The following is a 23754-nucleotide window of genomic DNA, read 5'->3' as shown; positions in this document are numbered from 1 at the left end:
AGTGTTATCTGCACATTACAAACTGATTGAAGCATGAAGTGTAAGCTTTGTGTGTGTAAATGCTTATAGATATCATCAGGGACTAGTTCTTAGTATTTCCTGTATGTTCCTATATATATGTGTGACACACACACACACACACACACACACACACACACACACACACACACACACTCTTCTACAGCAACATTTGTTGGTTATTCATATTTTTGATTGCACTTGTGTACTGACATAATATTGTCCTCTCAGAGGTGCAGCACCTAGGTAATTTTGGAGCCTGGACCTAATTAGAGGCCCAGCTGCAAGTTAAGCATCGTCCCACTACACATACACATCGTGGCACGCACAGTATTTTTAATAAGTGGGTTCTTGAGGGCACAAACAGCAACTAAACTCACAAAAATGTAAGGATATGAAACAGGTATATTCAATGTGCAACTTAACATATTCCCATCCCACATCTTTCTTTCCCCACTCCCCCTCTTAAGCTGACCTCTTAAGCTGAGGTCACGCTTGGCTGCCAGGAGGTCACAGTCATGCTCATCATGCCCCATGCAGCATGGGCCAGCAGCACAGTGCATTGACCACACCACCCAGGACAGACTAAAAAGGATTTGGGGGCCCCGAGGTGGTGTGGAGGCCCTGGACTTCGACCTGGAAGTCTAGGGGTAAGTGTGCCTCTGTGTACTCCTAGAAAATAATTCTCAGAGTGTTCACATCTTCTCTCACAAATCTTCAGGGAGGCACTACATCTTTCTTCAAGAGACCAGAAGAATCTGCAGGGACAGGACATCTGTTCTGAGCTCATGATTCATAGACTAGTGCCACACACTGATAATCTCACTTACTGGCCTACTATCTTATTACAAATGCAGCTTGTCTAAGCAGAGACACTTTGACTTCTATCATTTTAAGCACCTTTCTAGAAGATAAGGATGGAGTTTCTTGCACTCTGCCAATGTGACGTCAACTGAATGGCTTGAGGAATGTACCTTTTTCACTTTCTTTAAGACTTGCCTTAAAATGTGTAGGCCTTTTTCTGCATTGCTGTAGAATTACAGATTCAGAAAGCTCCAAAAGAATTTTGAATTTAATCCAAATATTTGCAAAGGCAGAACTGCCAAGTTACTTGCCTCTCTGATCCACCAGTTGTTGCAAGCAAAGAAAGATGCATTGCCTCGAAGGGTTCACATTATCATCTCAGTGCTCCTAGTGCACTATTTTTTTTTCATTGTGGCCTAGGTTCTGTTATACCTGAAATAACAAGTTTTACTTACTTATACTGTGGCCACATTTTCCATAGGCAGGGAAGGTTTGTGCCTTTGAGCTGATCTAAACATTATTTTTGCTATTTGAATCAGCCTCTTCTTGGCAAGTTGCCTCCTCCCTGCCTGCCTTATACTTTATATAATCTTTTAACAAATGATGTTCCCAGGAGGGTTCAAAGATAATAAATAAAGCAGTCAAAATTTTAAAAAGTAAAGCAATAGAAAATCATGTAAAGCATTCAGAGCAACAGTCAAAACATACCTACAGTTAATTCTTGAAGCCTGGTGGGATATGTAAACAAGCCTCTCAAGGGTAGGCATTCCACAGATGTGGAGCCACAACCAGTAAGTCCCTGCTTCTAGTGAGATTTCAAAAAGATGGCACCTAAGCAGAGCCTCATCAATGATAGTAAAGTCTTGAGGGCTTTCTATTGGAGAAGGTGCTCCTTGAGATACTTAGGAATCAAGTCCATTAAAGCATTCTAAATTAGACCCAGAAGCAAAATCGTGACATATGCAGATATTCTAGAACAAGTATAACATCTTGCCACTGACTGACACATGCCAACAGTTGGGCAATGGGATTGTGATGACTGAGGGCAACTTTGAAATGCTTTAGAGGGCACCTTTTTGCGTGCCCACAGTGGCAACTGGGGAGAGGGCCTTTTCAGTGGTGGTGTTCACACAGCTCCCTCCCCCGCCCCCATTGAGAGATGTATGCCTGTTACCCTCACTGTTATCTATTTAGTCCCAAGAAAAGCCCATCCTATTCTCTTGGACGTTTTATAGCATCAAGTCAGCATTGTCGTTGTTTTAATTCCCTCTATTTAATAGCTTAAATCAGATGCATTTTAATGCTTTGCTGTGTTTTTACTGTCATGTTTTATTTCCTTTGTTTTAAAAAAATGATTCTTGTGTTTTATTATCACTGTTTTGCTAGCCACCTTGATACTAAGTGGATACAGTGGAACAGATATTCCTACACCAAACAAAAATACATAAATGAAATATAGGCCACCTCTTTAACAACTGAAAAACAAGCAGAAATCTACAAGGGAAGATTTTCCCTGCAGAATGATATGTGATGGCAAAAATGTAATCTTTTGGGGGTTTTTTATTGCAGTCGTTAAAAACACAGAGCCTATGAGCATGATCAAAGGTGGCAGCCCCTCCATCTGCCCTCCATTGCAATCTCAGCAAACTGTTTACTTGGAGAGGCCTTGCGTATGGTGGATTCTTAGCACAGTTACTCTACACACATTTCAGAGCAGCTGTCTTAAAAGATGAAGCTGTGCCAGGAAAGAAAAATTGGACCCTTTCCGTAGTGCCCTCTTGGAGGCTATATCAGGGCAGGCTGAACTTGCCAAGGCCAGAAAAGCAGTGACATTTCCCCTTTAAAGTTGTGCTGTCTCTTCGTGGACTGGTTAGCAATTTTTTTTGGCATTGCACCTCCACTCCAGACACCCTACAGAACTGACAGCTGCAGGGACTACATCTCAGTTCTCTTCTCATTTCCCTCTTTCTTAAGAGGTCTCTAGTATACAGAAAATTATACTCATTCTAAAATGGATTGGGGTCAGGGAGAGCCTGTTTTCTTTCCTCCTAGAAAAATACTCTGGCACCTCGGTGTCATGTTAAATAATGTCTGGGTTATAGGCCAAAGCAATATTGTTTTTCTCACTCTCACTCTAGAGCCAGAAAGATGCTTATCCTATTAGAAGTGCTGCTCCTTTCTGCAAGTGGAGCCTTGCAGTGTTGATATTCTGTCATGCCTATGGCTGCTTTCAAGCCCCAGATCATGTTAGCACATTACAAATATAGAACATGAGCGAATCTAGAAGGCCAGTCACGCTGGAAAGTTCAAACAAATAGATAGCGGGCTGACCCACAGTTGTGTTGCTGCTGTAAACAACTGCGGAGCTTCCACTTTACTTACCGCAGGGTACGTTGAGGAGCTCAGAACAATAGTGCTCTTTAGGGTAGGTAAGTGGCCATTTTGCTGTTGAGACTACAGTTCTTTGGATCTGTCAGGATAAAACATGCAAAGTTGTTGCTGCTGCTAGATGTTGCTGTAGTAGTGCTTAATTCCTGCCAAAGTGTGTGCGTGCGTTGAGAGACAGACCTTTTTGTCTCTCCTTTACACCTTTTTGAAGTACTTGCTATTTCAAATATAATGGAAACATATTGTACTTACCTCAACTGTTTCATCCCAAGGATGAGTCAGTTTAGTGCACTGAGTGGGATTTTATTTATTTGTTTGCTTAATGCTCACCTGAGTCCTGCTGCTAATTATCTCCCTGTCTCTACTGCAAACACAACATTTAAAACAAAAATGTGCAATTGTATCTCAAGGGCATGAGTGAACATAAACATAATTTCCTATTGAAGAAATAATATATTTGAGAGACAGGCTATTTAGCTTTGTTGTGCATCAGGATCTTAAATGAAGTTTAAATGAATAAAAGAACATCTGCTTTTGAAGGCCACTTATGCCAACTTTAAAATAAGATAAAGCCCATCAAGTAGGCCAAGAGAGATCAGTGAGGGGAGGAAATGTGTTGTACCTCCAAAAGTTACATTGTAGATTAACATTACGAATTATCTTCTGGTGCCCATCACTGTAAGAAAAGGATGAGTGTCAGCTGAAAAGTGAAATACTTATTCTTAATCTCCGGAGAGCAAGTATTAAGGCTGGACCCAGACAGTGGTTAAATGGTATAAAAGAGGCATTGTTGCATGTGGTTTATATGTTTACCCTATCTCAGGATAATCTATGGTGAACAGGTTTTGCAGGTTTTTGTTGTGACTGAAAAACCTGCAAAAGCTGTTTGACCTGAGATGGCTTGGGGGGGAAGAAGGTGGGGGGGAGAGAAGGTGTGGATACACCACAGGAAACTATGCCTCTGTCATACCACCTTCAACACTCTTAAAAACATGTATATTTCCCCAGCCTAAAACTGCACAGTTTTAGCATGTACAGCATGCTAACCCCTCTATAGAACAGAGATGTGCCATGCCCCTACCAGATGGGGCAATAGTGGATAAAGCGGACAGTAGAATCCAAATATGAAGCAGCAGGAAAACATTTCTCCAGTGTTGTGTGTATACAGTAATACAAACAATACATTATTATTAAATACTACTGTTCAAATAACATATTATTCTCTGGAAAATGTGTTTGACAATGTAGGATGGAAGGACTAGAACAAGTGACTAGAACAAGATCAGCTGAAAGCATAAAGGCCTAGAGAGCTTCCAGGGCCCAGGAACTATACTAACAGAAGGACCTTGAACAGGGGGAAAAGCCAAATAATGGGCTCTTTCCAACTCTAAGATACCAGCTTGTCTCCTTTTCTGTTTTTCACAATGCATCTTTTGATAGAGAATCCCAGAACTGGCTATGTATAGTGCCAGGAATCTCAGCTGGGGAACCGACTTGTACGGTGCCTTATTCCTTGTACTGCTGTCACAGCTTGCCAGAAGAGGTAGCTCCTCCTGGCCTGCTCTCTGTTGCATTGAAGCACCACCACTCATGCCTGCCAGAGGGTGGAATTGGAGCTTCTAGTTCAGCAGTTGTCAGATGAAACATCAGACAACTTTATAAGGCCACCTGGTCCTATAAGACCACATACTTTGGCCTGGCTCCTCATTGTAAGCAACTTGTTCCTTGAGTGAAGGCCAACATGTTCTCAAATGGTTCGTTTTAATTATAATAAAGATTGATGAAATACTGGTCATCAAACTTTTGTAAATGAAATAAAGATGAAAAGTATGAGCCAAAGCCAGTAAGGAAGTGAGTAGCTGCTTTGACTGTGTGACAGAAGGAGGACTCTGCAGAATGGTTTGCCAGTTCACTGATGAGATAGGGGACTACATCTGTACTAAATCCCTCTACACATGTAGCATCCATCAAGCTTGATGGCAAACACATTAGTGCTGTGAGAGCAGGGAAAGTACAAGAAATACAGTAAATCAACTATTAATTAATCCATAATTAAGGACCTACTTAATGAGTATCCCTTCGAGGACTTTAGATTTGGTGGTGCAAAGGATGTAGCAATAAAAGAGAACCTGGCTGTAGATGAGATCACTTGGTTCAGTTAATTTAGAATGTGAATTTTAGATGACTGGATCTACAGGAACTATACATATGTATGTTTAGATCACCTTGCTTTGCAAATACTAAGCAGCTGGACTTGATGGCCATTTGATATCTTCTGCTTCTGTAATGATGAGCTTGGACTGTAGAGATGGTTTATTTCATATATAAATATAAGATAGTGTTCTTCATTGTAAGGCCCAGGGGCCAGTGGTGGCCCCCATTAACCCTAAGTGTGGCTCCCTGATTAATTGTTTCTTGGGCCTGAAGCAATTAGTCAGAGCTTTATTAAACAATTAGTCAGAGTCAAACAATTCTGCCAAAGCTGAATGCTCCGCACTACGTGGTGACAACCATATTCACTGTGTAGTGCTGTTCTTTGTCCAGTACTGGTGGTGGACAAAGGACCTAAAAGCCTTTGGAGGCCTCCCCTCTCCTGCAAATTAAGCATCCTCATGTGTGGCTGGGAGGCAACACCACCAGGACAAACTAAAGATTTGTGAGGGGGCGGGGCAGGGATTGAGAAGGCCCTGGACTTCGGCCCCGAAGGCCAGGGATAAGAGTGCTTCTGTGTGTAGGGGTCAACAGTGGGGATGGCTCTCACATTGAAGGGTGGTTTTTTGTTTTGGTCAAAGTGGCCCTCACTTGAAAAAAATAGTGAAGATCACTGCTCTAGGGAGTTACAGATTAGTGACACTAATATACAATTGATAAATTTCTGAGGTTAGCAAAATGTTTGGCTAGATGTTTTCATGAGGAGATTTTACACTGCCTATTCTTTAAGCCTACAGTATGATGTCTAAATTATTTTATTTATTTACATTTATAACCCACTTTTCCTTCGAGGAGCTCAGAGTACATGCTTATTTTAATAGTAAATTTTAAGAGTAAATAAGTACATTCTTATTATTATCCTCAACAACCCCGGGAGGTTGGTTAGGCTGAGAGATACATGACTGGCCCAGAGTCACCCAGTGAGTTTCATGGTTGAATGGGGATTTGAACTCGGGTCTTCCCAGTCCTAGTCCAACACTCTAACTACTACGCTATGCCTTTTCTTTAATTTCTGCATAAATTATCTATCACCACCTAGACTACTCAAAATCAGTGGCACAAATAAGGCATGTTTCACAAAGAGGGTTAGAGTGTGGACAGAAGACTTTCCAACTGTACAACCAAATTAATAGCATTTCCACTGAAAAACGTCCATGGGTTTTTGATATCATAGGTAACATATAGAGGTGGCAACCAGCTCTGAGCAAGGGAGGCAGAGGCAGGGCCTGGAAAGGGAAAACAACATAAGGAAGGAAAAGCAGTGGAGATAAGGTGAGGGAAGAAGCAACAGGCAGGTTGGGTGATGCCCACAGGGTGGTGCTTGCTGCCTGTTGCCTCACCTTGCCTTATGGGGGAGCTGCTCTGAGTGACATTTATATGATGATCTGCATTTTGTTCAGATCAGTACAGTACATTTAAACCAAAGCACAAAGTGAAATATATACAGTATTGAAAGTGGGACCAGAAGCTCCACCCTAGTGTGTCATTCACCTTCCTCACTGCGCCTTTAATGGTTACCGTTTCTTTGTCTGAAGAAGCAAACACAGAAATGCCACTGAATCATGGTTGCGGTGTTTCGCCTCTTCAGAAGATGCTGCCACAACCGTGAAGAACATGGTGAGGGGGATGCGTGATGTGCTGGGTCAAGATTTCTGGGCCCACTTTCAACACTGTAATTGAGTACAGCATCTTTAGTATAATGCCCGAATAGGGCTCCAGTGTTCACTAAATTGCATCAAAGGCTGCAGAACTACATCCTTAAGACTTCTTGTTTAAAAAGCCAAAGAGAAAAATAGATAAATATGTCTGCAGAACAAATCCAACAGTCTCCCTGAGCCATTTTTGGAAGGGTGGTATATAAACTGAATAAATAAACAAACAAACAAAGAGCAACAGGAGTAAGACCAATGAGAACAAGACAAATTCAATTTCTGAAACTTGCAACTGCGCTATAATGTTGAAATACAATTGTTTTGAATGTACCAATCAGCAACTGACTCCTGGAAAAAAAGTATAAAGGCTTTTAGCAGATGGTAGTAGATAATTTGAAAACTTGTCTGTATGCAATGCCCCATATTCTCTGAAAAGCAGAAAAGGATTTTGCTATAGCCATGAATTATAGTTGATGCATTGACTCATTTCTTGTGTAAATCTGATGAATCCATTGGAGAAGCACTGGAGATGAATTCTACGTCAATGTGTTAAACATGAGCATATTGATTGAGGCCCAGTAAATTATCCATCTGTAAATGGGAATTGCTAAGGCTAAGATTACCTGTTACAATAGACTCCAGCATTCAAAGTTTATTTCTTATAGGTGATGCTATTATAAATCATTCATTAGCTCCCTTTTTTATGGCCTTGGACGCTTTCTCCTCTGTCCGGGATCATGCTCTCTTTATAGTATATTGCTGAAGAGACCAGCTTTCATGATCTCTCTGACTAATAGATCATAAAACTGAGTGATACCATAACAATTTACTATCCCAGAAAAGTGTGCCATGACCAAAAGATTCTTTAGTAAAGAATAATTCAAACGCAAACACCCTAAAGAAGCTATTCAGCAGCAAGCTCTGTGAAGTTGTAGTGTAAAGCTTTGCAGAAACCACAGTTAAAGCTCCGCTGTTCAAAACCTGTGAACTGCAGTACTGTATGGCAAAAGCTCATATAAGAGAGAAAGCATCATAAATCAGCACGAGCTTACTGACATTTTCCTCCATAATGCAGAAGTAGAAGCAGGGCAAAGAGAATTTACCCAAATGTATCCAGATCCAAGTAATAACAGCACCTTCTTTTCTAGTATAGAGTTGGGTATTTATGGGAGGTAATGCAGGTGACAACTATAGATGAGTCAGTGGCTGAGAACAAGGATAGTAGAATACAGAACAAAAAGCTTGTGAGAGGGCATTAGCATATGCCTACTTGATCAATCTCTAACTCTGCAAATAAAGAGGAAAGAAAAAGAAGTACATAGGTGATCAGGGGTGTAGCTATAATTGAGCGGATGGCTTCAAAGAACCTGCCCCCCCAGCTCCTGAGGGCCCCCCCCGCGAGCTCCAACTCTCCCTATTTTCTTCATTATCTCCCTTACTCTGAGGGACCCCTGGGGAGAGGGGTGAACATGGGCCCCCCTCTCCCCTAGCTATGCCCCTGTAGGTGACATAAGAATTGGTCTCCATAATGAATTTGCCTGAATAATTCCTGGTAGTTGCCTGGCAGAATGAAGGTTTTCTTTGGAATGACTCTTAAGGAATATGGTATGGCAATCCCAGTTCCACAGGGGCTGCCTATCTGGGCTAATGGGTTAAATTCCCTCTTCTGACATATTTTCCCATATTGTGAGCCCTTTTAGGATGGGGAAACATCTTATTCCTATTTCTATGTAAATTGCTTTGTGAACCAGAGGCAGTCTTACCCCTGGACTTCGGTGCTGAAGTCCAGGGCCTCCACAGCCCCTGGGGGCCCCCCAATCCTCTTTAGTCTGTCCCAGGTGGTGTGGTGGCCCCAGTGGAACATGAGGATGCTTAATTTGCAGGAGGGGGGGGGCTCCTTTAGATCCAGGCTCCAAAATTACCTAGGTGCACCTCTGTTGAGAACGGTGTTGAAATAATACTACTAGTAAATAATATTACCACTAATGCTAAGAAGTAGTAATAGTAGTAATAGAAATGCATACAACAACAAGTGACACACCCAAAGAATGGTGAACCATTACTGATGGCAGGGTGAGCTGCAGTTAAAACTCCCATCTAGTGAAAGCCAGGCAAGACTCCCTGCTGGGGATAGACTCTTACCCTTTGTGCTAGAGAGGAGGAAAAGATGTCTTTTTTTTTTTGCAAAGATCAGCCCATGATGTGTGTCTCTCAAAAGCAACTAGTGTTCAGAAGAATTCCAGAAATTGAGGTTCATGTAGCCATCATGGCTGATAGCCGTTGACAGAGCTATTTTCCACAAATTTATCTAAAGTAAAGCAAAGCAAAACACCCAGCTAATTCTTTAGTAGCAAATTGACAACCCAGTTCTTTTTTATTAAATGCAATTAAAATGGCACCTAATAAAACCTCAAGTGGAATTTTAAAAGGGAAAAGAAACCACACTTTGTATCTGGGTCACAGCAATTATTTTGAAAAGGCTTTCTGACTTCAGTTATACAGAATTCCCTCAGATTTAAATAGTTCGTTTAGTGAACTATTTTATGAACAAGCCTTATATAGACAGATGAGCTGCATTTCATGATAAAAATCATGTTGAAATGATGATTTCTCCAGCAATGACTCTGAACAAGAGAGCAGCTTGACTAGTTCTCTCTAGATTTATAGCTCTATTTGTGCCAGATTCAATAGGTCACGTGGCTTCTCTCTCTCTGTGGTATTGAAACAATGCTCCAGAACACTGGGAAGGGGCATTATGCTAGTGGAGATGCTGTCTCTTAATGAGATGTAATGACCCTTGCTGGTCATTGAAGAACCCAGTGTGCCTTTTGCAGGAATAGAGATGTTAATACTTTCCTGGCCAACAGCCAGCACTGTTCCTATTAGCAGGTGTTTCTCTACTTTTCTCAACACTAGAAGGCAGCCTCTGGTGGTAATTGGAGCTACAGTGGAGTTCTGTGCAAGTCCAACTTTCAGAGTTTCAAGGTTTTTTACATGCAAATCTGAAATCTGAGTGAGACTCCAATCAGTTTCTTACCAAGTTTATTTAAGCTTCAGTTTGAATATTAGCAGCTGGCAACTGTTAGTACTACTTCCCAGAAGCCCATGGTCTTCTGACAACAAATACCTAGGACGAAGCTGTCCATCTCTTATTTATATAACTACAGGGCAGATGACAGTAGCCTAGTACATGTAAAGGTAAGGTAAAGTGTGCCGTCAATTTGATTTCGACTTCTGGCACCCACAAAGCCTGTGGTTTTCTTTGGTAGAATACAGGAAGGGTTTACCATTGCCTCCTCCCGCACAGTATGAGATGATGCCTTTTAGCATCTTCCTATATCGCTGCTGCCCGATATAGTACCAGCAGGGATTCGAACCGGCAACCTTCTGCTTGTTAGTCAAGCAGTTTTCTGCTGCGCCACTTAAGGTGGATGCACCAGCCCAGTACATAGCAAAGCATATATCTAGCTCTTTTAGGAAGCATAGCTCTTATTGGGCACAAGGGCATCTGCAGGACCTTTTCCGGGGGCAGGTGGTGGGCAATTAAACTCAATGGGAATTGGCTCTCTCCAGGAGGGGGCAAGTGCCCCCTTTTGCCACCCTCAGAAACCCATGATTGAGCAGGTTCACACTTAACACAGCATCTGAGGTTTGTGCAACCTCCTGCAGACATGGAAATGCATTCTCCCCCTCCCATCCCCGCATGAACACCTACTTCCTTTGCAGGTTAGGATATGCTAAGATTGGTCATGACATCTGAACCCACTGATCTTGGCACATCCTAACACACTTGCTCCAGGGAACTGAGTTCTGAAACTAACTTCAGCCCTCTGTTTCAGATCTTGGCTTCTCAGGAGTAAGTAGGTTAGGATAAACTGAGATTGGTGGTTTGGGATATTGTGATCAATCCTGACATATCCTATAAAGGAAGTAGGTATTCATGCAGGGATGAAAGGGGAAGGTATGTGCTCTTGGGACTGAGGGAGGTTGCAGAAACATCAGGTTTCCCACCCATTATTTCTCATCAAAAGGAAGGAAGGAAGAACTTTCTGACACAGTGGCTTCATTCAATGGAATTCAAAGTGGTCTCTAAAGAAATTACTGGTATGAGTGACAATCGGTGAGAAGAAAACCCTCTTCTATAAATCATTAACAGCCAATTCACATATACATGTTCATCATTGCTTAATCAAGTGATGACTTGAATGTGTAATGGGCCATCACAGATATATGACTATAGAAAGAACGTGTGTCTATTCACATCACCTCAGCCACTGCTTTTCAGTACTTTTCGGTATATCCAGCTGCCTATCATCAAGTGTAGAGGTCAAGTGGTAAACGTGCATGTGTGTCAGGCCTAATTCAAGGATTACAAAAACTTTGAGGATTACAAAAACTGTATAACTACACCTCATATGATGCAATCTGTATTTTCTGGTTTTTGTTTCTGAACTTGCTTACAGCTATATGAAATGTTGCTTTTTCTTGTTATGACATTTCTTAATACAATTGTTCCTGCAGGAGGACCTGAATGTCAGCAGTATGGGGCATCAGGTGATAATATTCGATTTTTCTGCCATAAGAGGTCTGTGGGAGATTCGGGTTAAGAAGCACAAAGAAAGGGAAAAAAAGGAGAAGGACCGAGTAGCCAAAAGTGCATTAGAGAAGTAAGGAAATGTATCTTTCTTCTTAATATGAATCAGATAAAGTATCTGGTAACTGATTATAAACCAAAACACTGCTTACTTAATTGTGAATGCTCTATGTTTATTCCTATCCTCTTCCTGTTCCTTAACCAGCTACCAATCCATAAAAGGATCTGCCCTCTTATGACTGCTAACTCAGTCATAACTGAGTTAACTCAGGAGCCTTTGATGAGAGACTTTATCAAAAGCGCTTTGGAATTATAACTATTCAATTTCTACCAGATCACCCCAACCTTCAGGCTTGTTATCCTGCTCCAAGTCGGGTGAGGCTGAACCTCCCATTGCATAAGGCATAGGGGCAGAGGCGTAACTAGGGAAAATAGCGCCTAGGGAAAGCACTGAAATTGTGCCCCTGTCCAATGATGGGACTTGTAGTCAACAATATCTGGAAATTCTTGTTAAAAGGAACACTGTACCATCGAGACATGGTTGTTGATCAAAACCTGAAAACATGAGCCATCTCTGTAAAAGACTTAGAACAACAGTCAGGAGTTATGCGAGGATTCCAAGTGTCATTTTCTCTGTCTCATCTCATTCTTTTTTTTAAAAAAACATGACTTTGTCCTAGAGGATCACCTGCCCAAATAGCCACTAGCAAAATAGGGGAAGAAGAAGGTGGTGGGTGTGTGTGTGTGTCTATAAACCAGTGAATGATTCCTGCCAGCCTTTGTCTTGTGATGACTGTTGGCTCATGATGGGGTATATGTGCATTCACCACACTAGTGCTTACTCTCTGATACCAAGAGGGAGGAGGATACATTAGTTTGCCACACTAGACAGAGGAATTTGCAACAGGAGCAGACAGCCAAGTTCTGCCGGGGCCAAAACCAGCCCCTGCCAGACTAAGAAATCATTGTAATTTGCCTCTTCCTATCACAAGCAGTGTGCTGTTCTTTTATTATTGACTCTAACTCTCAGATATCCCAGTCATGGATGGAAAATTCAGGGTCAGTTTACAAGAGACACATTTTCTACATGGAAGTTTCTTCTGTGCAGGTGTTGTGCAGAAACCCATGTGTAGTGACCGCCAGGGGCATAGTAAGGTTGGAATGGGCCAAGATGAGATTTTAAAATGGGCCCCCAGCCCCTCAAAGTCCAGGGCCTCCACACACCCCAGGCCCCCAAGGATTTAAGTCTGATATTTCAAAATAAGCATGCTGCCTGGAAATACATTTCACTGAATACACACATGCACACTTCACAGTATATAGTGATATACATTGAGTACTATATATCTGTGCTACTTTTAATGCCTAGAACACACTAGCAACGCTAATTATTAAAATGGGCCCCTCGCTGCAGATTAGCAAAGGAGACTTTCAACCATGCAGGGTGAGCCTATGTTTGTTTTCTTAGAATTCTGAACAAATTCAGTAAAGTTTGATTCCAGGAGGTTTTTCACACGAGGCTTTTAAAGCGCTTTAACACACATCTCCTCTGGAATGGAGGTGCTGCATTCACATGTTGGCCAGATTTACCCTGAAGTCCCTGCGAGTTATTGGAGAGCAGTTCACACACAAGAAAAATAAAATAAAATAAAATAAAATAAAAGCACCACACATGCTTCACAGTTCTCACTCAGACCTTCTGGGTTGCAAAACAACTTGAACATAAGTGCATTTATGAATGAATGAATGAAAACAAATAAATAAAATATACTTGTTCCAGAAGCTTTTGTAATTTCCTGCCATGAAACAAGCCACTTATAGGCCTTTTTAGATAGTTTTTGTTTTTAAAGCCAGCATATTTTTTATTCTGTTTTAAATTAAATACTCAGAGATTTCTCAGTCTCACCCCACCCCCCATATCAAAGCCCTATGGCAAGCAGATCCCGATATACGGGGGTAACCACAAAAAGGAATTTACAGCCTACCTGGCAAAAGCTGTGCTGGATGGTCTGCTCTGCTGCAGGGAGCTCTGCCAGCCTCCTTCCTGGCTTGCTTGGCCTGCCAACTTCAGGCTTCAAGGAGGCCTACTCGGAGGCCTCTCTGGAAGCCCCGCCCACCCGCCAATCAGCTGAGAGGCAGGGAGAGAAAGCTCTGCAATTTGCAGGCCGCTCTCATCCTAGGCCTCGTTGCCAATCCTAGGCCGGAGCTGGAGGCAAGTGGCTGAGGGGCCTTGGGGCTGGGCAGGTGGGCAATGGGGTGGGGGTGGCAGGAACTGGCGTGGCGCCCCTACCTCAGTGGCACCTAGGGCACGTGCCCTACCTGCCCCCCCAGTTCTGCCTATGGATAGGGGTGTGCTGAACCAGTCTAAATTGAAGCATAGTTAATTTCATACAATTTTTAAAAAGTTGATAAATTGAGTGTTGACGTTCTTTGTCATCCTCTATAATAAAGTGGTTGGCGTGCGTCCGTGTCTCCCTCGGCTGTTCTGCATGCCCAGAACATGCCAAGGGAGACACGACCGCCGGCACCGGCCACCATGTTGGGCAGTTGGAGGAGAAGCGGCGGGCCGAGGAGAAGCGACCGCCGCCGGGTGGGGGGAGGAGCAGCAGCAGGCCGAGCGGCGGCCAGGAGCGGCAGCAGAGACCACGAGCGGCGGCGGCGGAGGGCTCTCAAGCCCCGTCGCCGGGGGTACTGGGGCTGGGCGAGCGGCTTGGCGGGGTGGCTGCGGAGGCCAGGAGCGGTGGCCAGGAGTGGCAGCAGAGGCCATGAGCGGCGGCGGAGGGCTCTTAAGCCCTGCCGCTGGGGGTACTGGGGCTGGGCGAACGGCTCTGCGGGGTGGCTGTCTTGGGCCGAGCCGCCCGGTAGAGGGCGGCCCGCCAGGGACCGGGTTAGCGGCTGAGAAAAATCAGGAGGAGGAGGTGGCCCCGGGCGGGAGGAGACGGCGGGGGAGGGCGGAGAAGGCTACTAGCACCCGTTAATTTAACGGGCTGAAAAATACTAGTCTATTATAAAGACAGATCTGGTTCTCATGAGCTTTAAAGAAAAACATTTTAACAAAGGTATTGCTACTGTTAAAGTAATTATACTTGGGCCTGTAGTGGGCAGGGAAGCCGATGGGTTTTAGGGTAAACATTGGCAGCAGCTTAACCCAAAGCTGAATTTGGGATGATCACCAGGCTTAGTGAATTACTGACGGGGGAGTTTTTATATCCCCGGCATTATACTGAAAATGAAAAGTATGCTCCCTATTGCAGTGACCTATAATCATGAAATATTTTTTAACAGATGCTACATAAAGTGGCTGAAAATGCCTGTTTGGAAACACACAAAATCACACACACATACACACTGACTCACTAGCTCATACATGTATTATGAATTTTTACAAGTTTGATACTGTTTTATTGCTTTTGTGAGCCAACCTGAGCAATACTGCACTGGTGAGGCAGGATACAAATATTATGAGTAAATATGAAGTGTAAATGTAAAATAAATAAATGTGCAGTTGTATAACATCAACTAGTGTGTGTGTGTGCGTGTGTGTGTGTGTATATATATATATATATAAAATGGATATGTTATTGGGTTTATGCTACATATTTGTATAATACTGGTTGATTGGATGAGATTGGAGAGACTTCTGTCAGGATTTTATACATTTGCAATCAAACTTCATCACTGGATTTTACATCATTGCAACAGTAGATTTTGATTATTAGAGAAAATAATTGTGTTTGCAGTTTTAGCCTTTAACCTTCATTTGTCTAGCACAGCTTACTACTGGGCAGGGATTTGCTTTTTTATTTTTGTTTTTCCTTTGAGTGCTAGCATTTCACTACCACTGAACTGAACTGTGGTAGTAAAGCATATAAGCCACATCAGTGATGGCATTTATAGCTTTTATGGCCACTGTCTATCCCTACTACAGATTCGTAATAATTGTCCACAGGGGAAGACAGAAATGCTGCAAAGCAGGATGACATTATCAGTCCTATCATTTATTATCATATTATTAACATATGGTCAGTCATAAGGTGAAACAAGTTACTTCCACTTCAAATCCCTGTCAAAGAAAGCTTGTGATTGACACAACACATTTGTCCTGAAAACCCATCTGCACCAAGGAGGGATTGGGGATGACTATTTGATGCTATGTTTCTGCATTTCTACTTTAGAAAATAAGTAGTACTTATTATCTTTTCTATTTATGGAAAATATAGATTCCTCCTTCAGAGGAATGCAGTGATGACCTTTAATGTTAAACAATATAAGGAAACCACCCACAGTGTATTTCTGGCAGCTGGACCTACATTCATGGAGTCCCTTTTAAAAAAGTGAAATTTCCACCATTCAGCAAGGAAGGAAGGGAGAAGAGATTGCATCTGCACCCGAACAGCTGACCAGTACGTTTCTTTCCTTTTCCAAAGGATTCTAAATGCATAGCCCTCACTGTGGGATTGGAGAAGGAAACTATGGGCAAAACCTTTCACATACAGTCAGGGGCATGGCTCGGGGAGAGAAGGCCCGTGTTCACCTCTCTCCCCTGTGGCCCCTGGGATTGAGGGAGATAATGAAGGAAATAGGGAGGGGTGGAGCTTGGGGCCCTCGGGAGCTGGGGGTCCCCGGGTTCTTTGAACCCATCTACTCGATTATAGCTACATCCTTGCATACAGTTTCCAAGCCAGGAGCGAAGAAGACACATAAGAGGTATTTGCTTCAGTGTGTGCAAAGGCTTGAACTAGATCAGGGCAAATGTGTTAGGACTCGGTACTCTGTCTGTCTTATGCATGGGTGGTGGCTTGTCCCCACCCCTTGGAGGAAAGACGAGGACTGGCCTCATGCAGTGAGGGCAACAGGAAGGTGGCATAGCTGTGTTCTTTAGGGCTACCATGTCTCACTTGGGGCCTCTTCTGTGACATGGCAGTAGCAGGAGAAGTGATGGCTGCTGCATAGGAAAAAGAAAACAGTGGTGATGGTGAGACTGGAAGGAAATGCTGGGTTGGGGATCAGCTTTTGACTGTGGTGTTGAGCATGGCTTTCCTCCTTGCAGGCTTGGGAATTGGATTAATTTTAGCCTTTTTGTTTATTCATTCATATCTATGTAAACCACTTTGGGTACTTTTGTTGAAAAGCAGCATATAAATATTCACCGTATTCTTATTCATCATATTACTCATCCCTGGAAATTGAGCTATGGTACAGTTGGCGACTAGAATCAGATGGCCTGCAGTGTGCAGAGAAGTGGGTGTGTGGGATTTTATGGAGAGGCTTGTCATTAGTCTACTTTCCCAGTAGGATTTGGAGTGATCACCCAGCATGGTGGGGTTAATGGCAGTATGTATTTCATTCTCTGCTCCTTTACAGCATATTATCCCACAGAAGACCAGGACTTGAATAAGGGAATGGATTGTTGCAGCGGACTGGGCAGTGGGTGAGGGAGTGCTTACTCCTCATTAGCCCCCTTTGGCAAACTGCTGATTTGTCTGTCCTGGAGAGCTTGAAAGGGCTTTGAGGTCTAGGATCATACAGTAACACTGTAGATGAGACAGAAGTGCTGTGGGTTGGTAAAACTGATCGTCTGAATGGCGAGTGTTAATGAAACTGCTCTGGTGTAATTGGTGAACAACACCCCGTAATCTATGTTCAGGCTTGCATGGGAAAATTAGCTCAGAAAGGACAGTTTCATGGCAGGTTTAATTTGTGCAAGGTTGTGTATTGATTGGAATGAGACAAGATTTAGGTTTCAAAATCAAAAGAGAGTATTTATTGTAGGAATGGGTACAGCGGAAAGAAATGTGTGGTTAAAGCAATATTACTATCAAATATATGTTTAACAAGGCATTTTAGCTGAAAATCCTAATGGTAAGGATTTACAAGTTCCCAGGCAGGCAAGAGAAAGAGGCTTTTTAGAGAGGGAGGCTCTTGGATTTAAGAAAGCGGAATAGAGATAGAATTGGACCCAGTGAGGGGCAGATGCTCATATCACCTGATCTGGACGAAGGGATCTCAAGGCTCCTGAAACCACCAAGGGACCTTGTTCCTCAGTGACAGCTCAGGCAAAAGCAGGTGCAAGAAGGTTGGAGGGGTTATTTGAGAGAGATGACTCCACTAGGGTGCTTCCTCCATGGGACCAGCTTCCTATGTTAGTGAGGAAGACTGGGCAGATCAGGCTGGGCAAGAAAGCCGATTTGGAGAGTGGCATGAAGTACTGAACACAGCCTTGCGTGGCGGCCTGTGGACAGCAAATTGCCCCCAAAGCTGCTGGTAACTCCAAGGTAGCTGGTATACAAAGAGCACACTGGATCATGAAATTGGGACTCACTTTTTATACCCCAAAACATATCCTGGGGGCACATTTCAATTAACCTTTCTTGTTGGATAGGTGTGTTTGGTGGAATCGGCAAGGAAGGATTCCATTGTTGCTGATCTTTCTTTCTGCGTGTAACAATGTTGGAATTGCCGAGGTATGCCGAGGCTTTAGTCATGAAAACACAGTGTGTAGACTGTGAAAGAAATCTGCATGGACAGAAGGTCCAATAATCTAATCAGTACTTTTAATGGGTGTATCTCTTAGGTCCTTATTGCTGACTCAACCTCTTTTGTGAGGAGGGAGATTTACCTCCACAAGCCTTATCTGTGTTCTTTCCTGCTGAGATAACTGGAGCATTAGCTGGCTGCTCCCCTTTGTGAAAGGTGAGGATGGGGAGGCAGTTCACTCTGAGTGCAGAGTGGCCTTGGCAGAGAGTTAGCCTGAGTTTAGTTAACTTCTGGGGTCTACTCTTAGGGTATCCCAGCATAGAGAGGGCATGCATCTGTTCCCCTTTCCAATTTGCTTGTTAGGAGCCAAATCCAGGGGTGACTGGCCCACTGTCAACTAAGTGACCTGTTACCATGTTCCATAAACTTTTGACAACTTTTAAAAAGGCACTGAAGACACATTTGTTCACCCAGGCTTTTAATTAGATTCATGGTTTTAAATTTTTAATGTAGGTTTTAAATGATTTAAATGTTTAAATGATTTTAACTGTTTAATTGATTTAGTTTTGATTTTAATTGTTTTGTTTTTATTTTGATGAAAACTGCCCTGAGCCATTTTTGGCAATTAATTAATTGATTGATTGATTGATTGATTGATTGATTGATTGGAGAGCTCATGATGCTGTGAAGCTCCTGAGCTCAAACACAAATGAAGTGGCTGCTGGGAGCCGGCAGAAAAGCATTGCTAGCAACATGAGGTAAATCTGGTCTTGGATGGGATCATGCACCCCAAAAGATAAACTTCACAGCTTGGGAGTGCTTCCCCTAGAGGCACAGGTGGTGGTGGTGTGCAGGGGTGCCTTCTACTATCTATGGCTGGTATGCTAGCTGTGACTCTACTTGGAGAAGTCAGATTTGACTTCAGACACTCATGCTTTCGTACCATCCAGATTGGACTATTGCAGTGTGCTGTATGTGGGGCTGCCCTTGAAGATGGTTTGGAAGCTTCAGCTGGTCCAACATGCTGGTACAAGTCACTCCACGAGTGTTACACCCATCCTGCAGCAGCTTCACCGGTCACTACTATTTATATACCACTTTTCAACAACTGTTTCCAAAGTGTTCTACATAGAAAAATAAATAATAAATAAATAAGAGGCAGATGCAAGGTGCTGGTCTTGATCTTTAAAGCCCTACACGGCTTGGGGCTGGGATATCTCTTTTAGTTTTAGTGGGTTTTAGTGGGATATCTCTTTTAGTTTTTTAGTGGGTTTTTAGTGGGTTGATGGGAGGGGGGCGTATGGGTATATGTTTAGATTATTCTTGTTAGGTCCTGTAGTAGTGGTTGTAGATTCTTTTCAATCTCGTTGTTCTGCACAGGACAATGACAATAAAGATTTATCTATCTATCTATCTATAACTGCATTCGCTGATATGAACTTTCCAGGACCCTCTGTTCAGCATCCCAGGTCATGCTCACAGCTCTGCCATGCACATAGATCTGATTGATGGGGACTAGCGACAGGGCCGTTTGGGTTGTGTCCCCTTGACTTTGGAACACCTGTTTGGAAGAGCTTCACCATGCTTCCTCCCTTTAAGAAATTATTGAAGACTCAATTTTTTAGAGAGGCATTTAAACATTTTTAGCTATAACTATATTTGGTGGGCTTTTTATTTTAGTTTTATCCTGGCACTAGCTCAGTCCAATACCAGCAGGGCAATACCTCAGCTCCATATGATGCATAAAGATATTTCTTTGCTACAGAGGGATAACCAGGCTGCAGGTTCACCTCCAGAACACAGAGATGGATGAATGCTCAAGCACTAGATAGAACTGTACAGCCAGCAAGAATGTTTTTAGCAATTTTAGTTTTTAGCAATTGAAATCTCAGGGCAGGGACTAGAAAGTGTGTGTGTGTGTGTGTGTGTGTGTGTGTGTGCGTTGTGTGTGTGCGCGGGGACATGTGTATATGTGGGGAGTATATGGTATAATCTTGCTCCTTTTTGAACATGAGAAAATTAGTACCAGATAAGCACCTCAGCTCTGTGGTAGCACTGTATGGCAGCACACAGCCATTAAGAATAGTCGGGGTTGCCAGGTCCAGATGATGAAAAAAGTTGATATCCATCACCAAACAAGTGGAAATAGAGGATGCTTTTCACTAAAAAAAAAAAGCTTCCAAAAGCTCTCCACTTTGCAGAAAATCTGCATATGTTTACTGGTATTATATATGCATATTCTGATAAAAATTGGATAATTTGGGAATAAATACATCTCACCACTGTGAAGCTGATGACCAGGTGAGCTGTGTGTCTGTTCCGTCTGCTGCCTAGATGAGGAGTTCTCAAGGCCCTGCTTCTTAACCGTACATTCATCTCTTGGTTAGGTTTACCACACATACAGTCCTCTGTCCTCCTCCCCCATGGGTCACCCAGTCTGCTCTACCCAGCCAGGCTAGCAACTTTACCATTTGGCTTGAAGTAGGGCAGCCAGCTAGCTGCCAAGCCAGCCTCTTTGCATGCTGGCACAGTGGTGTGTGCACGGTCTCCCAATCACTTGCTGTTCTCTACGACTACAAACATTTATATGTAGCTTTTCAACAGAAGGTTTCACAGTGGTTTTCAAACAAAAGTGAATAATAAGATGCTCCCTTTCCCCCAGAGGGCTCATAATCTAAACACCAGCACCGGCCATTAAAGGGCTGTTGTGCTGGGTTGGATGGGGCTAGTTGCTCTCCCCATGATAAATAAAGAGATTCACTACTTTAAAAGGTACCTGTTTACACAGCAGGGGTAGCTGCTAAGTTAGTTACCTATCTGCTAACTTTTCACTACCACCACCACCACCACCAACACATGAAAGAAGCATGCTGCACCTGCCGGGCCTACCTATCCGTGCTCCTGCATCATGTGGCTCTACAACCTGCCACTGGAGCTGAACCTCAGCTCTAGCTTCCCCATTGGATGGTGCCGTGTGTATGACATCCAATGGGGAAGCTAGAGTAGAGGTGCCAACACCTCTCCCCAATCCGTGTGTGTGTGTGTGTGTGTGTGTGTGTGTGTGTGTGAATTCCAATGACCTTCCTTTCCCCTGCAAGGTCTCTGTTTCAACAACAACAACAAATATTTATATACCGCTTTTCAGCAAAAGTTTCCAAAGTGGTTTACATAGAGAAATAATAAATAAATAAATGGCTCCCTGTCCTGAAAGGGCTCACTATCTAAGAGAGCCAGTGTGGTGTAGTGGTTAGAATGCTGGACTAGGACCGAGGAGACCCAAGTTCAAATCCCCATTCAGCCATGATACATGCTGGGTGACTCTGGGCCAGTTGCTTCTCTCTCAGCCTAACCTACTTCACAGGGTTGTTGTGAGGAGAAACTCAAGTATGTAGTACACCGCTCTGGGCTCCTTGGAGGAGATATAAAATGTAAATAATAAAATAAATATACTGGGAACAGCCTATATTTTGCAACAATATCTATAATAACAAACAGTGTTGATGATAAAATCCAGCCATCCCAGGTCCTTGGGAAGGACTCGATGTCTGTATAAAACAAACCAGTAAATAACACCTGTCTGACTGTGTAAACAAGAAATAATAAAAAGAAACATAAGACAGACACCAGCAACAGTCACTGGAATTACTGTGCTGGGGGTGTATAGGATCAGTTACTCTCCCCCTGCTAAATAAAGAGAATCACCACCTTAAAAAGGGGCTTCTTTGCCCAGTTAGCAGGGGTCCAAGCAATTGCTGTTTCACCTGAAAATATGTTTCTGAGGGCTGTGTGACCCTTAGCAACATATCTGGGAGGTCATCAAAATTTGCTGAGCCAGCAGTGGAGTTAGTTGAACTCTTCAGTAGCACCGATGCTTCTCCCATTCCACCAATGCTTCATTAGTCAGGATGTCAACCAGTGCCTAGCCGGCATTTCTTTAGTTCTGTGTGAACTACCAAGAGACAGGGAAGCTGTGCTTGTAGGATTCATAGTTCCATTTGGTGTTGTTTGTATTTCTGCAGTTTGTTGTGCACCCCTTATTGGTTGTCTGTTCCATTCCATACTCCCATATCAAATGCACATTTACCTTCTGGGTTTGTACAGTTTAAGTTAGGCCAATGCATACCTGGGATGCATAGGATCTACCTACACTCAGAGGAGGCATGTCCAGATTGAACAGGGATTTGAGCACAAACTTAGGAGATGGTTTCTTGTGAGATCCTGTCATTCATATGCTTTCTCTAAAAGTTACCTTCCCCCCACCCCAGGTCTAAGAATGAAGTGTGCCTCCATTTTAATTTAGAAATGAAGTGTTCCTCAACTACTAGAAGTTTGGGAAACACTGCTTTACTGTTCATTGCTTCATCAAAGCAGCAGTTGCTTGGCAATAGAAAAGATCAGTGGTGACCGTCAACAAACTATTGCGGAGTTGCCAACAGGAGGTTTTCAGGGCTCCAACTAGCCTGGAACAAGAATATTGCAGCACTGCTTAGAGCTTTTAGAGGAGGAAGAAAGATCATCCTTCTTTCACACGTGTCTGAAACCTTCCTAAGATGTTATATTATGCTAAAAAGGTCAGATTTAGACCTCAGAGATTTACTGCTATAGAGTGGGATGATGTCAGGATCCCCTCTGAATCAGTCCTGAAACACCCCACTAGAGGAAAGGCACTCCTCATATGATGAGGAGCCATTCCCCAGCAGCGCCATGGAGGAGCATCCTGCTCCCATATGCCTAGACAGTCCTGAGTCTCAGGGACCTGCTGTTGACTCCTGGGAGTTCATGGAAGCAGAACCCAGTCCACAGGTGCAGACACGTATGGACCAACGGCAGCAGGGCAAGGGCAGGGGCGGCATGATGAGGGCAGCGGTGGGCAGAGGTGGTGGGTCGGTCTGCTTGAGGGCCCCGTGGGTGGGTCAGTTAGGGTCATTTAGGGTTACGGTTAGGGACATTTGTCCCTGCTCGTCCAATGGATGCTCTGCCTATGGTATGGATAATGGAGCTCATTCCAGAACCCTCATGGACCTTGGCTCTGCTCTGGAGGAAGATACAGAGACTTAAAGCCCCTCCTGATGCTCGGGCTCCCCAGCCTCCAACAACAACTCCACACTCCTCGAGGGAGGACTTGCCCAGTCCTCCAACACGCAGGTGCCAGCACAATTGGGAAGCCCTGGAGGTGAGGTGAAGGAGTGCATGTTTGGCAGCCTGTCAGTTGCCACAAGATGGGTCTCCTCTGGAGGAGGAGTAAGAGCTAGAAAGGCCTACTTCAGAGGAGGATTCCCAGCAACACATTCAGGAAGGAACAGGTGTGGCCCTTTCCTGGCCTACTTAAGCCTTCTTAGTCCTCACAGTCTCTGCTGGAAGCAGCAGTTCATCTTCTAGAGTATCTGAGCCACAGTCCTACTCGCCAGCCTCAGTTCCTTGTGTTCACTATTCCTGCCCCTGGTCTCTGTCTCCTTGCTCCTGCCTGAAGCCACAGCTCTGCTCAAGTGGGTCCTTTGCTATAACTCCTGGACTGGCTCAGCCTGACCATAGGTGGATTACAGGAGAGGCAGGGGAGGTGGATGACTACAGCAGCAAATATCTCCCCATTGGCACATTCTGAAGTAAATA

General features: G+C 43.6%; 1 protein-coding gene and 1 long non-coding RNA gene across 3 annotated transcripts in view; one reads left to right on the top strand and one right to left on the bottom strand.

Annotated features, from left to right (window-relative positions):
• Nucleotides 1-1154: 1154 nt before the first annotated feature.
• On the bottom strand, nt 1155-13726 carry LOC128341557 (uncharacterized). The gene is made up of 3 exons (XR_008314447.1): nt 13653-13726; nt 3205-3292; nt 1155-1254 (listed from the first exon to the last, which is right to left on the bottom strand). It is a non-coding gene; the product is annotated as an uncharacterized LOC128341557 (long non-coding RNA).
• Nucleotides 3120-23754, top strand: part of LRRC2 (leucine rich repeat containing 2) — a 117629-nt gene continuing 96994 nt past the window's right edge. Inside the window, exons 1-2 of one of the 2 annotated variants that reach the window (XM_053287831.1) lie at nt 3120-3251; nt 11595-11740. In XM_053287831.1, coding sequence (XP_053143806.1) covers nt 11616-11740 — 125 coding nt within the window. In that variant the 5' untranslated portion in view covers nt 3120-3251; nt 11595-11615. The remainder of the gene's footprint in view (nt 3252-11594; nt 11741-23754) is intronic. The other variant, XM_053287830.1, reaches the window with a different exon arrangement.

The sequence above is a fragment of the Hemicordylus capensis genome, chromosome 2 (genome assembly GCF_027244095.1).
Source record: "Hemicordylus capensis ecotype Gifberg chromosome 2, rHemCap1.1.pri, whole genome shotgun sequence".
Lineage (NCBI taxonomy): Eukaryota > Metazoa > Chordata > Lepidosauria > Squamata > Cordylidae > Hemicordylus > Hemicordylus capensis.
The sequence above is the reverse complement of the archived record's forward strand: the minus strand, read 5'-3'. Positions and strand labels throughout refer to the sequence as shown.